This window comes from Cebus imitator, unplaced genomic scaffold (assembly GCF_001604975.1).
Source record: "Cebus imitator isolate Cc_AM_T3 unplaced genomic scaffold, Cebus_imitator-1.0 Scaffold5, whole genome shotgun sequence".
In the NCBI taxonomy this organism is placed as follows: Eukaryota; Metazoa; Chordata; class Mammalia; order Primates; family Cebidae; genus Cebus; species Cebus imitator.
Window position 1 is genome coordinate 13,768,168 of NW_016107320.1, and position 20,974 is coordinate 13,789,141.

At 36.2% G+C, this 20,974-nt stretch overlaps 1 protein-coding gene and 1 long non-coding RNA gene across 2 annotated transcripts in view; one reads left to right on the forward strand and one right to left on the reverse strand.

Moving 5' to 3' along the window:
* The window catches only part of ADAM9 (ADAM metallopeptidase domain 9), a 118,273-nt gene that overhangs the window by 86,368 nt on the left and 10,931 nt on the right, over positions 1-20,974 (forward strand). Inside the window, 5 exon segments of the mRNA XM_037741412.1 lie at positions 472-552; positions 803-908; positions 7,479-7,620; positions 8,985-9,072; positions 13,589-13,609. Coding sequence (XP_037597340.1) covers positions 472-552; positions 803-908; positions 7,479-7,620; positions 8,985-9,072; positions 13,589-13,609 — 438 coding nt within the window.
* LOC119472433 overlaps positions 9,276-20,974 on the reverse strand; it is a 21,313-nt gene continuing 9,614 nt past the window's right edge. The window contains exons 2-3 of the long non-coding RNA XR_005201583.1: positions 10,309-10,318; positions 9,276-9,286 (exon numbers count right to left, since the gene is read on the reverse strand). This is a non-coding gene — a long non-coding RNA (uncharacterized LOC119472433). The remainder of the gene's footprint in view (positions 9,287-10,308; positions 10,319-20,974) is intronic.

Consider the following 20,974-nt stretch of genomic DNA (forward strand, 5'->3'; position numbering starts at 1 on the left):
CACCCAGCTAGTTTTGTATTTTTAGTAGAGACGGGGTTTCAGCATGTTGGTCAGGCTGGTCTCAAACTCCTGACCTCAGGTGATCTGCCCGCCTCGGCCTCCCAAAGTGCTTGGATTACAGGTGTGAGCCACTTCACCTGTCCTCTATCTGGTTACTTTTGATTTGAAAAAGTCCATTTGGTAATATTTTATTTAGGATTGTCATATCTATATCACATAGAAGGATAGATAATAGTTTTATCTTTGTTTTTGGTCTTTATGTCATCTTTGTGTTTTTTGATAATTAATTTTATGTCAATTAGTTAATGTCACTTATTTTTCTGCATTTTCAAAAATATAATATGGGAATTAGTGGTTCCTTGGAAGTTTGAAAGAATTCTGCAATGAAATAATCTGTACCCAGGTCTTTTTTCTGGGTACTTTTTAATTAATGTGCTCAATCTTCCTTTTGTTCATTTTTTTCCCCCCTAGATCTGTAGAAACTTCCAGTGTGTAGATGCTTCTGTTCTGAATTATGACTGTGATGTCCAGAAAAAGTGTCATGGACGTGGGGTAGGTAATGTTTCCTTTTGGTTTGTTCATGAAAGTAGTGCTAAATAATAAGAAATCTCAGAGAGGACTAGTTGAGAATTCTCAGGATTTTCAGATGTTGGGGAATTTAGATTCCTGATACATTTTTTATTTTTAAACAGTGTCAGTAAGTTTATATGAATTTAGTCCTTTCTCTTGGTTTCCATTCTTGAGTTGACGATACAGAGCAACATTCACAATTAACAAAAGTGGTATTTTGATTGTTTTGAAGGTATGTAATAGCAATAAGAATTGTCACTGTGAAAATGGCTGGGCTCCCCCAAATTGTGAGACTAAAGGATACGGAGGAAGTATGGACAGTGGACCTACATACAATGGCAAGTAATATAGAAGAAAATTAGTGTGATCTCCCAGTGGCCCAAGGCATAAAATGGGCATCCTCGTACCTCTCCCTCACTTCCCACATCAGTTATACATTTAATGATGTTGATTCAGCCTCCTAAATTCCTTGTGAATGTTTCCATTTTTCTCATCCCCATTTATTACTTTCAATTTCTTGCCTGAACATACATCATAGCCTCTTATGTAGGCTCCCTATTTTTCATCTTGCTTCCTGTAATCCATGTTTCACTCTACATTACAGAGTTTAGTGTTTCCAGAATTCAGTTTTGATTATGTCAGCATCTTGCTTTAATTCAGTGCATCTGCATTGCTTTTAGAATGAAGTCCACAACTCCTTAACATGGCTTAAATGCCCTGCATGACTTGCCCCTCTCTTACCTTTCCAGCCTCATCTCAGTGTGCTAAAGACATATTGTAACTTCTTTGATTTCGTCTAATAGTCTACTATCTTTTACCTCTGGGCTTTCATACCATATTATTTTCACATTGTTGGCAGTTGGCTAATTGCTATTTAGGCTTCAGATTATATGTCAGTTTCTAAAGGAAGTTTCCCCTGGCTGCCTAAATATGAATTATCATCCCCTTCTATTGCTTTTCTAGTACTGTTAGCACTAATTACTATACTAATTACTGATTTGCCTTTTAAAATTCCCTGACCATGAACTCCCAGTTTACCGTATCTTTCTGGTGAGATCATACGCTTTATTTCTCTTGGGAATGACTAGTCATATAATAGGTGTATGTTAAGCTTTTAAAGGAACTGCCAAACTGTTATGCAATGTGGCTATACCATTTTACATCCTCACTAGCTGTATATGAGAGCTCCAATTTCCCTACATCCTCTCTAACACTTGTTATTGTCAGTCTTTTTAATGTTATCCACTCCAGTAGGTATGTAGTGGTATTTCATTGTGGTTTTAATTTGCATATCTCTAATTGCTAATGATGTTGAGAATCTCTTCTTGTATTTATTTGCCATCTACATATCTTCTTTGGTTATGTGTCTGAGTCTTTTTTTCCAGTTTTTAATTGGGTTGTTTTAATGAGTTTTGAAAATTCTTTACATGTCACTGATTCAAGTATTCAAGTTCTTTCTTAAATATGTACTTTGTATATATTTTCTATTAGTTGCTTACTTTGTATTTCATTTGTTCTTTTTTCTAGTTTCTTAAGGTGGAAAATGAGATCATTGATGTGAGACCTTTTTCTTTTCTGATATAGGCATTTTATTGTTATCAATTTTCCTCTTAATTCATCCAAGAAATTTTGATATATTATACCTCCATGTTCGTTCTGTTCTGAATACCTTCTGTTTTTATTTTTTTTCTTTGACTTACAGATTATTTAGATATGTGCTATTTCTTTTGAAATTTCTGTGGATTTTTTAGATTTTTTTTTTTGAGACGGAGTCTCTTGTCACCCAGGCTGGAGTGCAGTGTCGGACCTCTGCTCCCTGCAACCTCCGCCTCCCAGTTTCAAGCTGTTCTCCTGCCTCAGCCCCCTGAGTAGCTGGGACTATAGGCGCCTGCCACCACACCTGGATAATTTTTGTATTTTTAGTAGAGACAGTGTTTCTCCATGTTGGTCAGGCTGGTCTTGAACTGCCAGCCTTAGGTGATCCACCACCTTGGCCTCCCAAAGTGCAGGGATTACAGGTGTGAGCCACCGCGCCTGGCCTTTTTAGTTACCTTGATGTTACTGATTTAAATTTTATTTCACTGTAGCAAGAGAGCATATTATATATGACTTGAATCCTTTTATTTTTTGAAACTTGTAGTCCAGAATGTGGTTTATCTATTTTACTATTCTTAGGTGGAATATTCTCTAAGTTATTAGTTCATTTTAGTTAATAGGTAGTCAGATCTTTCATGTCCTTACTGATTTTCTGGCCTACTTACTCTGTCAGTTATTGAGAGGAATATTGAATTCTTTGGCTATAACTGCCAATTTGCCTATTTCTCTTAATGGTTCTGTCAATTTTTGCTTTATTTATTGTTATGCTCTGTTATTAGGTGCCTAAACATTTAGAATTACTCTATCCTTGTTGTAAATTGACTCCTTTATCTTTTACGAAATAGCCTTCTTTCTCCCTAGTAGTATTCTCTGTTCTGCATTGAGATATTATTAATATAGCTACTCCAGATTTCTATTAATTAGTCAGCACGGAAAATTTTCCCATCCTTTTACTTATTTCTTTATATCATGCTATAGTAATTAGTGATGTAGTTGGGTCTTGCTTTTAATCTAATCTGCTGTTCTCTGCCTAAATTGTTTTGATTATTTATATTTAACTTGATTATTGATGTGTTTATGTTGAAATTTACTATCTTGATATTTTCTGTTATGGTCTCTGTTGTAGTGATACTATAATACTTTAGTAAATTTCTGTTTCTCTCTTTTTGTGCCATTGTTGTCATGTTTTACTTCTACTTATGTTATAAAACCCACAATTCATTGTTATTCATTTTGCTTTGAACAGTTGATTATCTTTCAAAGAGACTTAATAATAGAAAAAGTCTTTATATTTACCCATATAATTAGCATTTCTGGTGCTCTCCATTTCTTTGTGTAAATTCGCATTTCAATCTGATATCATTTAATTTCTGCTTGAAGGATTTCCTTTTCCATTTCTTATAATGCAGGTGTGCCAGTGACAAATATTTTTAACTTGTATGTCTGAAAAAAATCATTAATTTGCCTTGCTACTTGAATGATAATTTAACTGGGCAAGAATTCTAGGGTGATAGTTTTCCTCCCTTTTTACTTCTAAGGATATTGCTTGTTTTCTGACTTGCATTGTTTTTCCTGAAGATCTGCTGTCATCCTTTTCTTTGTATGTAATGTCTGCTGTATATATGTTTTTCGAATCTCTGGTTGCTTGTAATGTTTTTCTCTTTATCTCTGGTTTTTAATAATTTATTAGAATATGCCTTGGTGTGCTTTGGATTTTTTGAGCTTTTTGGATCTGTGCTTGTATAGTTTTCTTCATATTTGAAAAATATTTGGCCATAATTTCTTCAGATATTTTTTTCTGTCTTCTTCTTTCTCCCTTTTCATTCAAGTCCTCCAATTTTATGTATATTTGGCTGCTTGATGTTATTTCACATCTTACTCACTGGCTGTTGATTTTTTATTTTTATTTTTTTAAATTTTAATTTTACTTTTTTTGAGACAGAGTCTTGCTCTATCGACCAGGCTAGATAGAGTGCAGTGGCATGATCTTGGCTTGTGGCAATTTCTGCCTCCAGGGTTCAAGCAATTCTCATGTCTTAGCCTCCTGAGTAGTTGGGACTACATTTGTGTGCCACCAAGCCTGGCTAATTTTTATATTTTTAGTAGAGACGGGGTTTCACCGTGTTGGCCAGGCTGGTCTCAAACTCCTGGCCTCAAGTGATCCTTCCAAAGTTCTGGGATTATAGGTGTGAGCCAGCATGCCTGGCTGGCTGTTGATTTTTAAAAATTACTCTTTTGTCTTCATGTTTAATTTTGAGCAACTTCTGTTACTACTTTTCAGTTCACATTTGTTCCATGGAGTCAAATTTGTCATTAACTTGAGCCAGTGTGTTTTCCATTTTAGACATTGTCGTTTTTATTTCTAGAGTTCCATTTCTTTTATATCTTTCATAACACTGCATAAGATGCTCAGTCTTTAAGTTTTTGAACAAATAGAATACAGTTGTAATAACTGCTAATATCCTTGCCTACTAATTCTGTCATAGGTATAATGTCTCAGTTTTGATATTTTTCCCTCTTTTTGCCTTATATATTTCTGCATTTTTGTAAGCCTTACACATTTTTATTAGATGCCAGAAATTATAAATCCTACTTTGTGGGTTATTGGATATTTTTGCATTTCTATTGTACTAGTATGCTTGAGTTACCTAGTTTGATCCTTCAGGGTCTTGCTTTTAAACTTTTAAGGCAGGACCTAAATAGCATTTAGTCTAGGACTGATTCTGCTTTATTACTGAGGCAAAACCACTTCTGTTTATCCTGCTCAGTGCCACATTAAATATGAAGTTTCCTACTGAATTGTAGGAGCAAATACTCTTCCTAATCCTGTGTGAGTTGTAGGGCTTATTTCCATCAGTCTTTTTATAATCGTTCTTTCTCCAGCTTCACATGGTCTACATACATGCATATATCCATCAGCACTGATGCAGATCTTTCAAGTTTTCTCTGTAGCTCTCTTCCCTTTGCTACTTTGTCTGGGAACTCTAGCTGCCTTGGCCTCTTCAGAATAGCAGCTCCATGTCTTTAACTGAGAGAGACCACTGGGTTTTGCATTGGTGCCCACACCCCTCCTTAAGTGTCTGTTAACTTTCTTTAGGCACAAACCTGGGACAATTGTAAGGCTTACCTTATTTTTTTTTCTGCCTCTCAGGGATCATTGCTGTTTGTTGCCTGATGTCCAGTGTCTCGAAAAACTGTTGTTTCATATATTATGTCTGGTTTTCTGGTTATTTTAGCTGGCAGAGTAAATCTGGTCCCTGTTATTCCACCTTGGCTATAACTGGAAGTTAGAACTATGGATTTTAACAGCTGTGTATCATTTCATCCAATGGATGTGCCATAACTTCACTTAGCCGTTTTCTAATTATTTGACATTTAGATTGTTTTTAAGGTTTTGATAATGCACTGTTAACATTATAGTGTACATGTTAATGCGTATGCATTTTTCCAGTTGAAGAATCTATTGCCAGTAATGAGATTAGTTTGAAGAGAATAATTCTTTTTATAGTTCTTTTAGGAGTAAAAATTTCTAATAAATGATACATTTGTGTAATGCTGCTAACAGTGCGAAAGTTTCAATTTCAAAATAATCTTGCCAATGTGGAATGCTTTAATTTAAATTTTGTATACTCATTAGTAAGTATAAAATGATAATATGAAGCTTGCTTTAATTATTTATACAGTTGACCCTTGAATAATGCAGAGGTTGGGGGCACCAACCCCCGATAACTGAAAAGCCATGTGTAACTTTTGGCTTCCCCAAAACTTGACTACTAAGCTGTTGAGTGGAAGACTTACCAATAACATAAGCAGTTGATTACCACAGATTTTATCTGTTATATGTATTTTATACTGTATCCTTATAATAAAGCAAGCTAGAGAAAAGAAAATTTATTAAGAAAATCACAAAGAAGAGAAAATGTATATGCCATTCATCCAGTGAAAGTAGATTATCATACAGACTTTCATCCTTATCATCTTCCTGTAGAGTAGGCTGAGGAGGAAGAGGAGAGGTTGGTCTCAGGGGTGGCAGAGGCACAAGATAGTTTTCATATAAGTGGACCTGTGCAGTTCAAACCCACATTGTTCCAGGGTCAATTGTATTTTGATTTTCAGTTGGGATAAATATTGTTTCGTATAGTTTTACACAACTTTTAAAAGAAATTTCTGGTTCTCTTACAAATTAAAATCATGAATCAATTTACCACTCCTGTTCATATCTACTGTATTATTTCTCAAAAAAATATAGAACACATAAAACTTAATGAATTTGTAAAAGTTGCAATGAAACTTAAAATCTAGAAGGCATACAAATAAAATTGATAGATTCAACTATACATAAATAATAAAATTCTGCATGGGGAAGAGCATAGTGCCATAGGTTAAAATGGGGAAAACATTTCCAACTCATATCACAGGCAAAGCTAATCTCTCTGGTATTTAAAGAACTTTTAGAAATTAAGAAGAAAAAAGCAAGAGTTTAGTACAAAAACAGAAAAAAAGAAATAGTTTCCTTAAACAAGAAACAAAAATGCTCCACTCATAGTATTAAAAAAAAGTAAATTAAAATTCCGTAAGATAACATTTTTCACCTACCAGGTTGGCAAAAATCTGGTTTGGCTCTGTGGGTGAGGCTATGGGGAATTCTTATATATTGCTTATAATATTCTTATAAATTGTAACTATTACCGTTGAAAGACAACTTGACAATATCTAAAAAGAGTGATGAATGCACTTATTTATTGATACAGCAATTCTGCTTTAGGGAAATATTCTGTAGTTATACCTGGACTCATGTGATATGATATATGTACAAGGTTATTTATTATAGCAACTTATTTTGGTTGCTATAATGGTAGTAACAAAAGATTGAAAAAATAAAAGTGTTTATCAGTAGGGTACAAGTTAAGTAAACTCTAGAACATCTTCACAATGGAGTTTTGTATAGCTGTGTGGAAAATGAGACCCACTATGTACAGATAAGTGGAAAAAAACTGATGCCCCAAATGGTATAAATAGTATGTTACCTTTTGTGTAAGAAAGTGTTGACAATAGAAACATATTTTGTTCTTGATTGTTTGCTTGAAGAAATACTGTAAGATTACAGAAGAAACTAATAAAAGTGGTTATTTTTGTGAAGGCAGAAATAAAGTAGACAGGGATGAACTGTGAGAAAGACTTCTCAATGTATTCAATTAATGTCAGTTTGATTTTTGAGTAATGGGAAAATTAATGTAAAATATTTATAATCCTCTAGTATTTTCTGGATAGTATGAGTTTGGTGACTGTTGATGTAAAATTCTTTTCTCTAGAAATGAATACTGCCTTGAGGGACGGACTTCTGGTGTTCTTCTTCCTAATTGTTCCCCTTATTGTCTGTGCTATTTTTATCTTCGTCAAGAGAGATCAACTGTGCAGAAGCTTTTTCAGAAAGAAGAGATCACAAACATATGAGTACTTATATTTTTTCTTTTAATTCCTATATTAAATATATACATATATTTTCTGAGACAGAGTCTCTACCTCCCTGGGCTTACGTGATCCTCCTGCCTCAGCCTTCCAAGTACCTGGGATTACAGGTGTGCCACCACACCCAGTTAAGTTTTGTATTTTTTTGTAGAGATGGGGTTTTGCCATGTTGCTCAGGCTGGTCTTGAACTTTTTGAAGCCATCCACCTGCCTCAGCCTCGCAAAGTGCGGGGATTACAGGCATGAGCCTCTACACTCAGCCTATATTAAATAATTTATAAAGTATTAATGCTGATAGTCATATCACAGAGGTTGCTAATCCTCTAAAATAGGGTTTTAAGTTATCTCTGTGACCTTGTGACATGATTAGCGTGGTTTGAAAGGCTATGGTGACCATGTCACCTCTTATAACAAGGAGGGGAAAAGATTATGGTGGTCAGCCTTTAGGCTGCTGAAAGTGCTCAGGGTTCATTTTGCTTAACACCAATTCTGATGGTGGAGTAAGTAAATACTTCCTATCACACTTCCAACTGACCAGTCTATGTAAATAATTCCCCCATCTGCATTTTTGAAGTTTGAGTTTCATAACTATAGCTATCTTCCATACATCTCCAGTGCACTGACTTGCTGTCACCTTAGCATGTGTAAAACATATCTTTCCAGCCAATTCATTCACTAACCTTGGATTTCCTAATTTTTTTATTTTTTGAGACTGAGTTTTTGCTCTTGTCGCCTAGGCTGGAGTGCAATGGCACGATCTCGGCTGACTGCAACCACTGCCTCCCGGGTTCACGCGATTCTTCTGCCTCATCTTCCCAAATGGCTGGGATTACACATGCCCATTACCACGCTCAGCTCATTTTTGTATTTTTAGTAGAGATGGGGCCTGACCATGTTGGCCATGCTGGTCTCAAACTCCTGACCTCAGGTGATCCACCTGCCTTGGCCTCCCAAACTGCTGGGATTACAGGCGTGAGCCACTGTGCCCGGCTGGATTTCCTAACTTTTAAAATGACTACTTGGCAACCTGAGAATATGCTTTTACTCTGATTTTAGGAAGATTTGAGGAGAAAACTTAAGGGACCATTGGCTTAACTGACCAAATTTCACAATTTCTTAAAATTTCAGTTTAATTATAAAATGTGGTTAGTAATGCTTTCTAATGCCATAAGGATTTAAAATGCATGAAAGCTGTTAAAATGGCATAAACATTTTAACTGTGTCATGATTATCATCACCATCACTACCACCATCGTTATTCTGTATTTGGGAAAATGCAAAATGTGTGTAATATTTCATGTAGAAATGTTTTAATCTTAATTTAGATGAAAAGTAATTGTATCTTTCAGGTCAGGTGGCAAAAATCAAGCAAACCCTTCTAGACAGCCAGTGAGTGTCCCTCGACATGTTTCTCCAGTGACACCTCCCAGAGAAGTTGTAAGTGTTTGCTTATTTTTCTTTACTGTATTAAAAGATCAAATGTTTAAAGATTAAAAAAAATTTATGTAGATATAGCTAGAAACATAGATACCTCTTAAGCACTCAGGAATATTGTAGGTGGTCCCTAATTTTTTTGTCTTTGAGACACAGCCTTGCTCCGTTGTCCAGTCTCGAGTGTGGTGGCACAATGACATCTCATTGCAACCTCTGCCTCCCGGTTCAAGTGATTGTTGTGCCTCAGCCTCCCAAATACCTGGGATTACAGGCGAGTGCCACCACGATCGGCTAATTTTTGTATTTTTAGCAGATATGGGATCTCATCACATTGGCCAGGCTGGTCTTGACCTCCTGACCTCACATGATCCACCCACCTGGGCCTCCCAAAGTGCTAGGATTACAGGTATGAGCCCCTGTGCCCTGCCCCCTGAGTTCTTTAAAGGAAAACCAGCGGAGTCCTTGGCATAGAGGACACAGAAAAAGGCACCTGGACATTAGGAATGCCTTGCTTAGCAACCAGAATTGAGAAATGATACAAGACCTGTGCTATCACTCCTTTTTTCTGTCTGCTGTTTGTTTTCAATACGTGTCTCCTTATGGGGTATTACCAAAGACCTGGTGCTGAGCTCTTGGGATAGGCCTAATTGTCTCAGCTGTAGGACTGATAATCACTGTTTCTGCAAGTGTGTTAGGGAGTGTTTAGATCATGATATACTTTTACTGATCTGCATATATCCCTAAGCAATATGTAATATATTTTTAAATCAGTTTTAAAGCTTTTAAAAATGTTTTATTTGATAATTTGCACCTATATCTGCAGCCTGCTTTTCCCCTTTATGTCACTTTGTGATTTAGCTCTATTGATAGATGTAGCTGTGATTCATTCATTTTCACTGTTGAAAATGACTAGAAATCATTCTTCATGTTTTAATATATATACACACATAGAACCTCCCTATTCCACCCCCTTTTTAAATATAAAAAGGAATTGTTATGTCCTTTTTCCCCTTAGTCATATATCTTGCAAATTTTTCCATATCGTTATGTATGCAGGATGGGTACATAGGCCCTATGCATGTTAGTTAGAAATTATCTGTATATTCTTCTTCATCATTGACATATATGTCTATATTTCTTATTTTATTTTGGCAAAATATATATAAAATTTGGCATTTTAACAATTATTTTCAAGATTTTTTTTGTAAATTTAACAGTAATGGTAAAAAAGTCACTAACATTTGCCATCCTAACAATTTTTACATGTATCATGCCATACTGCTAAGAGTATTTACCTGTGTTTTCTTTTAGTAGTTTTATAGTTACAGGTCTTATGTTTAAATCATTTTTTTTTTTAAATTGTACTTTAGGTTCTGGGGTACAAGTGCAGATCATGCAGGATTGTTGCATAGGTACACACATGGCAATATGGTTTGCTGCCTCCATCCTCCCATCACGTACATCTGGCATTTCTCCCCTTGTTATCCCTCCTCGAAATCCCCACCCCCCTGCTGTCCCTTCCTTGGCCCCCCACAACAGACCCCAGTGTGTGATGCTGCCCTCCCTGTGTCCGTGTGTTCTCATTGTTCAACACCCACATATGAGTGAGAACACGTGGTGTTTGATTTTCTGTTCTTGTTTCAGTTTGCTGAGAATTGTGGTTTCCGGATTCATCCATATCCCTACAAAGGACACGAACTCACCTTTTTTGATGGCTGCATAATATTCCATAGATGGTTTTGGCTAGATTTTCTTCCAGGGTTTTTATGGTGTTAGGCCTTATGTTTAAGTCTTTAATCCATCTGGAGATAATTTTAGTGTAAGGTGTCAGGAAGGGGTTCAGTTTCTGCTTTTTGCACATGGCTAGCCAGTTTTCCCAACACCATTTATTCAACAGGGAGTCCTTTCCCCATTGCTTGTTCTTGTTAGGTTTGTCAAAAATCAGATGGTTGTAGATGTGTAGCATTGCTTCCAGGGCCTCTGTTGTATTCCATTGGTCTATCTCTCTGTTTTGGTACCAGTACCATGCTGTTTTGATTACCATAGACTTGTAGTATAGTTTGAAATCAGGTAGCATGATGCCTCCAGCTTTGTTCTTTTTGCTTAGGATTGGCTTGGCTATGTGGGCTTCTTTTGGTTCCATATGAAGTTTAAGGTGGTTTTTTCCAGATCTGTGAAGAAGGTCATTGGTAGCTTGATGGGGATAGCGTTGAATCTATAACTTACTTTGGGCAGTATGGTCGTTTTCACAATATTGATTCTTCCTAACCATGAGCATGGAATGTTTCTCCATCTGTTTGTGTCCTCTCTTATTTCGTTGAGCAGTGGTTTGTAGTTCTCCTTGAAGAGGTCCTTTACATCCTTTGTTAGTTGTATTCCTAAGTATTTTATTCTTTTTGTAGCAATTGTGAATGGGAGTTTGCTCATAATTTGGCTCTCTGTTAGTCTGTTATTGGTGTATAGAAATGCTTGTGATTTCTGCACAGTGATTTTGTATCCTGAGACTTTGCTGAAGTTGCTTATCAGTTTAAGGAGATTTTGAGCTGAGATGACAGGGTCTTCTAAATATACAATCATGTCATCTGCAAATACAGACAATTTGACTTCTTCTTTTCCTAATTGAATGCCCTTTATTTTTTTTTCTCGCCTAATTGCCCTGGCTAGAACTTCCAATACTGCATCAAATAGGAGTAGTGAGAGAGGGCATCCTCGTCTAGTGCCAGATTTCAAAGGGAATGCTTCCAGTTTTTGCCCATTCAGTATGATACTGGCTGTAGGTTTGTTGTAAATAGCTTTTATTGTTTTGAGATATGTTCTGCCGATACCTAGTTTATTGAGAGTTTTTAGCACAAAGGGCTGCTGAATTTTGTTGAAGGCCTTCTCTGCATCTATTGAGATAATCATGTGGTTTTGGTCTTTGGTTCTGTTTATGTGGTGGATTACGTTTATAGACTTGCGTATGTTGAACCAGCCTTGCATCCCTGGGATGAAGCCTACTTGATTGTGATGGATAAGCTTATTGATGTGCTGTTGCAATCAGTTTGCCAGTATTTTATTGAATATTTTTGCATCTGTGTTCATCATGGATATTGGCCTGGAGTTTTCTTTTTTTGTTGAGTCTCTGCCGGGTTTTGGTGTCAGGATGATTTTGGTCTCATAAAATGATTTGGGAAGGATTCCCTCTTTTCATGTTGTTTGAAATAGTTTCAGAAGGAATGGTACCAGCTCCTCTTTATACATCTGGTAGAATTTAACTGTGAACTTGTCTGGACCTGGACTTTTTTTGGTTGGTAGGCTATTAATTGCTGCCTCAACTTCAGCCCTTGTTATTGGTCTGTTCAAGGTTTCAACTTCTTCCTGGTTTAGGCTTGGGAGGGTGCAATGGTCTAGGAATTTATCCATTTCTTCCAGGTTACTGGTTTATGTGCGTAGAGTTGTTTGTAGTAATCTCTGATTGTAGTTTGTATTTCTGTGGAATCAGTGGTGATATCCCCTTTATCGTTTTTTATTGCATCTTTTTTATTCTTCTCCCTTTTCTTTTTTATTAATCTGGCTAGCGGTTTGTCTGTTTTGCTGATCTTTTCAAAAAACCAGTTCCTGGATTTGAAGGGTTTTTTGTGTCTCTGTCTCCTTCAGTTCCGCTCTGATCTTAGTTATTTCCTGTCTTCTGCTAGCTTTTGAGGTTTTTTTTTTGATCTCACTCCTCTAGCTCTTTCAATTTTGAAAATAGGGTATCGATTTTAGATCCTTCCTTGCTTCTCATGTGGGCATTTATTGCTATAAATTTCCCTCTAGACACTGCTTTAAATATGTCCCAGAGATTCTGGTATGTTGTGTCTTCGTTCTTGTTGGTTTCAAAGAAGATCTTTATTTCTGCTCATTTCATTGTTTATCCAGTAGACATTCAGGAGCCTGTTGTTCAGTTTCCATGAAGCTGTGCGGTTCTGAGTTAGTTTCTTAATTCTGAGTTCTAATTTGATTGTCCTGTGATCTGAGAGACTGTTTGTTATGATTTCCGTTCTTTTGCATTTGCTAAGAAGTGATTTACTTCCAATTATGTGGTCAATTTGAGAGTAGGTGCAATGCGGTGCTGAGAAGAATGTATATTCTGTGGATTTTGGATGGAGATTTCTGTAGATGTCTATTAGGTCTGCTTGGTCCAGATCTGAGTTCAAGTCCTGGATATCCTTGTTAATTTTCTGTGTTGTTGATCTGTCTAATATTGACAGTGGAGTGTTAAAGTCTCCCGCTATTATTGTGTGGGAGTCTTAAGTCTCTTTGTAGGTCATTAAGAACTTGCTTTGTGTACCTTGGTGCTCCTGTATTGGGGTGCGTATATATTTAGGATTGTTAGCTCTTCTTGATGCATTGATCCTTTTACCATTATGTAATGCCCTTCTTTGTCTCTTTTGATCTTTGTTGGTTTAAAGTCTATTTTATCAGAGACTAGGTTTGCAACTCCTGCTTTTTTTTGCTCTCCATTTGCTTGATAAATCTTCCTCCATCCCTTTATTTTGAGCCTATGTATGCCCTTGCATGTGTGATGGGTTTCCTGGATACAGCACACTGATGAGTTTTGACTTTTTATCCAATTTGCCAGTCTGTGTCTTTTGATTGGGGCATTTAGCCTATTTACATTTAAGATTAATATTGTTATGCGTGGATTTGATCCTGCCATTTTGATGCTAGCTGGTTGTTTTGCCCGTTAGTTGACGCATTTTTTTCATTGTGTCGATGCTCTTTACCATTTGGTACATTTTTGGAGTGGCTGTTACTGGTTGTTCCTTTACTTGTTTAGTACTTCTTTCAGGAGCTCTTGTAAGGCAGGCCTGGTGGTGATGAAATCTCTCAGCAATTGCTTGTTCGTTAAGGATTTTCTTCTCCTTTGCTTATGAAGCTTAGTTTGGCTGGATATGAAATTCTAGGTTGAAAGTTCTTTTCTTTAAAGATGTTGAATATTGGCCCCTACTCTCTTCTGGCTTGTAGGTTTTCTGTGGAGAGATCTGCTGTGAGTCTGATGGGCTTTCCTTTGTGGGTAACCCAACCTTTCTCTCTGTCTGCCCTTAGCATTTTTTCCTTCATTTCAACCCTGGTGAATCTGACAATTATGTGCCTTCGGGTTGCTCTTCTTGAGGAATATCTTCGTGTTGTTCTCTGTATTTCCTAGACTTGAATGGTGGCCTACCTTGCTTGATTGGTAAAGTTCTCCTGAATAATACCCTGAAGAGTGTTTTCTAGCTTTGAATCATTCTCCCTGTCACATTCAGGTACACCTATCAAACGTAGATTAGGTCTTTTCACATAATCCCATATTTCTTGGAGGCATTGTTGATTTCTTTTCACTCTTTTTTCTCTATTCTTTCCTTCTCATTTCAGTTCATTGAGTTGATCTTCAATCTCTGATATTCTTTCTTCTGCTTGATCAATTCAGCTATTGAAACTTGTATATGCTTTGTGAAGTTCTTGCGCTGTGTTTTTCAACTACATCAAGTTGTTTATATTCTTTTCTAAGCTGTTTATTCTAGTTAGCATCTCATCTAACCTTTTTTCTAGGTCCTTAGTTTCTTTGCATTGGGTTAGAGCACATTCTTTTAGCTCAGAGAAGTTTGTTATTACCTACCTATTGAAGCCTGTTTCTGTCAATTCATCAGATTTATTCTCCATCCATCTTTGATCCCTAGCTGGTGAGGAGTTGTGATCCTTTGGAAGAGGAGAGGCATTCTGGTTTTTGGTGTTTTCATCCTTTTTGTGCTGGTTTCTTCCCATCTTAGTGGCTATATCTACCTGTGGTCTTTGTAGTTGGTGACTTTCAGATGGGGTCTCTGAGTGTATGTCCTTTTTGTTGATGATGAAGTTCTTTCTGTTTCTTAGTTTTCCTTCCTACAGCCAGGCCCCTCTCCTGCAGGACTGCTGGAAGTCCACTCCAAACCCTACTTGCCTGGGGATCACCCGTGGGGACTGCAAAACAATAAGGGTTGCTGCCGGTTTCTTCTTCTGTTATCTTTGTCCCAGAAGGGTACCTGCCAGATGTCAGCCTGAGCTCTCCTTTAGGAGGTGTCTCTTTGGGTATCCTGGAGTCAGGGAACTGCTTGAGGAGACAGTCTGTCCCTTACAGGAGCTCAAGTGCTGTGCTGTGCTGAGAGCTCTTCTGTTCTGTGCAGAGTTGCTGGACAGGTACTTTTAAGCCTCCTGCAGCGGAACTCATAACTGCCTCTTTTCCCAGGTGCTCTATCCTAGGAAGGTCAGTTTTATTTATAAGTTCCTGTCATGCTGCTGCCTTTTTTCATAGATGCCCTGCCCTGCATGGAGTAGTCTAGTCACAGTCTGCCAGTAGAGATGTTGCTGAGCTGCTGCAGGCTCTGCCCAGCTGCTGTTTGAACTGCCTCGGTACTGGTGAATTGCCTCAGTAGTGGCGGACTGCCTCGGTAGTGGTGGTTGCCCTTACCCTCACTGAGCTGGACCGTCCTGGGTCCAGCTGCGCTTGCCGCAGAACTCTCAATCCAGAGCATTTCAGATTGCTTGTTTTGTGGGGGCAGTACTCCCTGTGCCAGATTGCCTGGCTCCCTGTCTCTGCCCCCTCTGTTTTGAATTGACTGGGCATCTCTGTAACCCAGGCGTTCCAGGTGCCAGTTGAAATGGCCGTCCAGATTTGTGTGAATTTCTGCATGCCAACCTGGCACCAGCTGAAACTGCTGTGCTGAAAACGTGTGGTACTTTTTGGCCCAGGAATCTCCCAGTCTGTGGGCAGTGAAAATTTGTTTGAAAATGCGGTGGGCACTTACCCTTTATGTTCTTGCTGGGAATTGCACTCCCGAGCTGTTCCTATTTGGCCATCTTGGGTCCTGCCCCACTTATGTTTAAATCTGTAATCCAGTTTGAGTTGATTTTTGTTTATGGAGTGAAATACCAGTTCATTTTTGTGTTTCTTCATATGGATATGAAGTTGTCCCCAAACTATTTATTGAAGTGATGTTCCCTTCTTGATTGTGTATCCTTGGCACATTTGTTGAAGACTAGCTGACCATAAATTTGTGAATTTGGGGTTCTCTGATCTGTTCCATTTGTCTTTTATGTGTGTTTATGCCAGTAGTATGCTGTTTTAATTAGTACAGTTTTGCTGTATATTTTGAAATTCGGTAGTGTGATGCTTCCAGCTTTGTTCTTTTTGCTCAAGATTGCTTTAGTGATTCTGGGTCTTTTGTGGTTCCTTATGAATTTTAGGATTTTTTCTATTGTTATGAAAGTTGTCATTGGAGTATTAATAGGTATTGCATTGAATCTGTAGATTGCTTTGGGTAGTATGGTTATTTTAATATTAATTCTTCTAATCAGTGGGCATGGGATATCTTTCCATTGATTTATGTCTTCAGTTTCTTTCATGAATGTTTTATAGGTTTCCTTGTACAGATATTTATTTTTCTTGGTTAAATTTATTTCTGCTTTATTTATGTATGTATTTTTGATGTCATTTTAAATGGAATTTATTTCAGATTTCTTTTTCAGATAGCTTGTTGTAATGTATAGAAATGCTACTGGTTTTTATATGTTGATTTTGTGTTGTGCAACTTTACTGAATTTATTTGTTCTAACAAATTTGTTCTAACAAATTTACTGAATTTATTTGTTTTAACAAGGAAACCTATAAAACATTCATGAAAGAAACTGAAGACATAAATAAATGGAAAGATATCCCATGCCCATTGATTAGAAGAATTAATATTAAAATAACCATACTACCCAAAGCAATCTACAGATTTATTTGTTTTAACAAATAAATTTACTGAATTTATTTGTTTGGTTGACTCTTTAGAGTTTTTTATATAAAAGACAATGCCATCTGCAAACAAAGACAGTTTTACTTCTTCCTTTCCAATTCGGATGTATTTTATTTTCTTTTTATTGCCTAACTGCCCTGGCTAGAACTTCTAGTACTATGTTGAGTAGAATTGGTAGGAGTGGACATCCTTGTCTTATTCCTGATCTTAGAGGAAAAGCTTTCAGTTTTTCATTGTTCAGTATGATGTTAGTTATAGGCTTGTGATGTACGGCCTTTATTCTGAGGTTCATCCATTCATTCTTTCTCTTTTCTTTCTTTCTTTCTTTCTTTTCTTTCTTTTCTTTCTTTTCTTTCTTTTCTTTCTTTTCTTTCTTTTCTTTCTTTTCTTTCTTTTCTTTCTTTCTTTCTTTCTTTCTTTCTTTCTTTCTTTCTTTTCTTTCTTTTCTTTCTTTTCTTTCTTTTCTTTCTTTTCTTTCTTTTCTTTCTTTTCTTTCTTTCTTTCTTTCTTTCTTTTCTTTCTTTTCTTTCTTTTCTTTCTTTCTTCTTTTNTTTTTTTGAGACAGAGTCTCACTCTGTCACCCAGGCTGGAGTTCAGTGTCATGATCTCGGCTCACTGAAACCTCTGCCTCCTGGTTGAAGCTATTCTCCTGACTCAGCCTCCTAAGTAGCTAAGATTACAGGCACGTGCCATCCTGCCCAGCTAATTTTTATAGTTTTAGTAGAGATGGGCTTTCGCCATGTTGGCCAGGCTGGTCTTGAACTCCTGACCTCAGTTGATCCACCTGCCTCAGCCTCCCAAAATGCTGGGATTCCAGGCATGAGCCACCATGCCTGGCAGAACAATGTTGAGAGTTTCTAGCATGAAAGAATGTTGAAATTTGTCAAATTCTTTTTCCTCATTTCTTAAAATAATTATGGTTTTTGTTATGTTTATGTTTTTTGTTTGCTAATGTTGTGTAGCATGTTTATTGATTTGAATATGTTAAACCATCCTTGCATTCCCAGAATAAATCCTACCCGGTCATCAGGAAATATTCTTTTAATGTGCTCCTGAATTCAGTTTGCTAGTTTTTGTTGAAATTTTTTGCATGTATGTTCATAAAGGATATTGGCCTGTAATTTTCTTTTCTTGTGGTGTCCTTGTCTGGCTTTGGTTTCAGGGTAATGCTGGCCTTGTAAAATAAGTTTGGAAATATTCCTTCCTCTTGAAGTGTTGAGAAGAGTTTGAGAAGGATTCCATTAGTTCTTTAAATGTTTGGTAAAATTCAGCTGTGAAGTTATCAGGTCCTGAGCTTTTCTTTGATGAGAGACTTTTTTTCAATCTCCTTGCTTATGATTGATCTTTTCAGATTTTTTATTTCTTCACAATTCAGTCATGATTGTATGTTTCTAGGAATTTGTTTTTTTTCTAGGTTATTCAATGTGTTGGTGCATGATTGTTCATAGCAGTCTCTTATAAAACTTTGTATTTCTGTGGTATCAACTATAATGTCTCCTCTTTCATTTCTGATTTTATTTGATTCCTCTTTTTTTCTTAGTCTACCTAATGGTGTGTTAATTTTGTTTATCTTTTCAAAAAAACAACTCTTAGTTTTATTTATTTTTTTCCATTAATGGTATTGTTTCAGTATTTCATTCATTTTTGCTCTGATCCTTTCTATTCCCATTCTTCTGCTAACTTTAGGCCTAGGTTGTTTCTCTTTTTTTAAGTCTCAAGGTATAACATTAGGCTGTTTATTTGAGATTTTTAAAAAATGTAGGCATTTATTGGTGTAGACTTGCTTGCTATAAATTTCCCTCTTAGAACTGCTTTTTCTGTGTTGCATACATTTTGTTATGTTGTGTTTACATTTTTATTGTCTCAAGATACAGTTGTTTCTTGGTACACATTGGGGATTGGTTCTAGGACCCCCACATACAGCACTGCCAAATCTCAAGGCTTGACCTATACTCAAGTCTTGCCATTGGTCCTGCAGAATCCACATATAGGAAAAATTGGCCCTCTGTATATGTGGGTCATGAATACTGTATTTTCAATCTGTGTTTGGTTGAAAAAGATCTGCATATATGTCTACCTGCGTAATTCAAACCTGTGTATCTTAAGGGTCGGCTGTATTTTAAGTACTTCTTTTTATCTATTATTGACCTAGTGGTTGTTAAGGAGCATGTTGTTTAATTTTCATGTATTTATGAATTTTCTAAAATTCCTTCAGTTATTGATTGATTTTTGAGTCCTATCCATTGGAAAAGATACTTGATGTCAGTCTTTTTAAATTTGTTAAGGCTTGTTTTGCAGCTTAACATAGTATCTGTCCTGGAGAATGTTCTGTGTACATTTGAGAAGAATGTGTATTCTGCTTTTGTTGGATGGATTATGTCTGTTACATCTATTTTGTTTGAAGTCTGGTTTGAGTCACTGATTTGTTGTCTGGATGATCTATCTATTGCTGAAAGTGAAGTATTGAAGTTTCCTAGTAGTATTGGGTTGCCACTTAGCTCTCCCTCCAGAGAGCTAAATTAATTAATATTTGTTTTATATATTTAGGTACTCTAAATTGGCTGCATATATATTTACAGTTGTTATATCCTTCTGATGAATTGACCCCTTTACCATTAATGCCCTTTTTCATCTCTGTTTTTACTGTTTTTGATGTTACATCATTTTGTCTGATGTAAGTATTGCTACCCTTGTTCTCTTGGTTGCCATTTGCATGAATATTTACTCGTATTTAAAGGAATTACTGATAGGGAAAGACTTACTGTTGCTATTTTGTTTTTGCCCCTTCTTCCCTTGCTGCCTTCTTTTGATTACTTTTTAATTAAAAATCAATTATGGTTACATAATAGTTGTACATATCACATGGGGTACCTGTGGTATTTTGAAACAAGCATGCAATGTATAATGATCAAATCAGGGTAATTGGGATATTCATCACCTCAAGGATTTATCATTTCTATGTTAGGAACATTCCAACTCTACTCTTTTAGCTATTTTGAAATATATAATAAATTATTATTTTTTTGTAGTATTTTGATTCTCATTTTCCTTTGTGCATATTCTATAGCACATATATTGTGACATTTTTGTAATTACATAAAATATTTTATAAAGTTATAGAAATCTATTTTAAACTGATAACTTCAATCACAAAAACTCTACCCCTTTATATTTCTTCCTCTTCCACTTCATGTAATTGATGACACAAAATTGCTTCTTTTTATATTGCATATCATTAACACAGATTCATTACTTTTTATGCTATGCTTTTAACATTCTAACAAGACTGAAAAGTGATTTTCACACTCACAGTACTACAGGATTCTCTATTTATCTATAGACTTATCTTTATTATTGAGTTTTATATTTTCGTATGGTTTTGTGTTGCTATTTATTTTCCTTTCTCTTCACCTTTTTTGCTTCTCTGCCACTTTTATTTTGAATATACTGTCTTTGAGTCCACTAATACTTTCTTTTACCTCATCATGTTTGTTGTCGAATCCTTCTAGTGAATCTTTCAATTTAGCATTACAGTTTTCAGCTCCAGAATTTCTGTTTGGTTCTTCTTTATAGTTCCTTTCTCTTTGTTGATATTCTCATTTTGTTCATGTATCATTTTCCTGATTTCCGTTAGTTGTCTCTTTGCATTCTCTTTTAATTTTAATTTTTGAATTCTTCAGCAATTTGTATATATCTGTTTCCTTAGGGTCAATTTCTGGAGATTTAGTTTGTTCCTTTAAATGTGCCATGTTTCTATTTCCTTGTATTATTTGTCATTTATTGTTGGGATTTTGGCATTTGAAGAATTAGCTGCTTTCCCAGATTTTGCAGTCTTCTTTTATACAAGGACATATGGAAGCCTCTCATATCTTTTATGGGGATGTGTCCTCTGTGAGGTTTTTTTGGGCAATCTCCTAATTATTGTGGTTTGGCTAGTTTCTACTCAAGAGCACCCTCAGGTGTCTGTCTGTGATACTGTGGTCTCTCTGACATTTTTTTTTTCTTCACTTTTTTTTTTCCTAGTCAGTCTGTGCTTTTCTGTCTGTGATACTGTGGTCTCTCTGACATTTTTTTTTTCTTCACTTTTTTTTTTCCTAGTCAGTCTGTGCTTATACTGTTTTTTTTTTTTT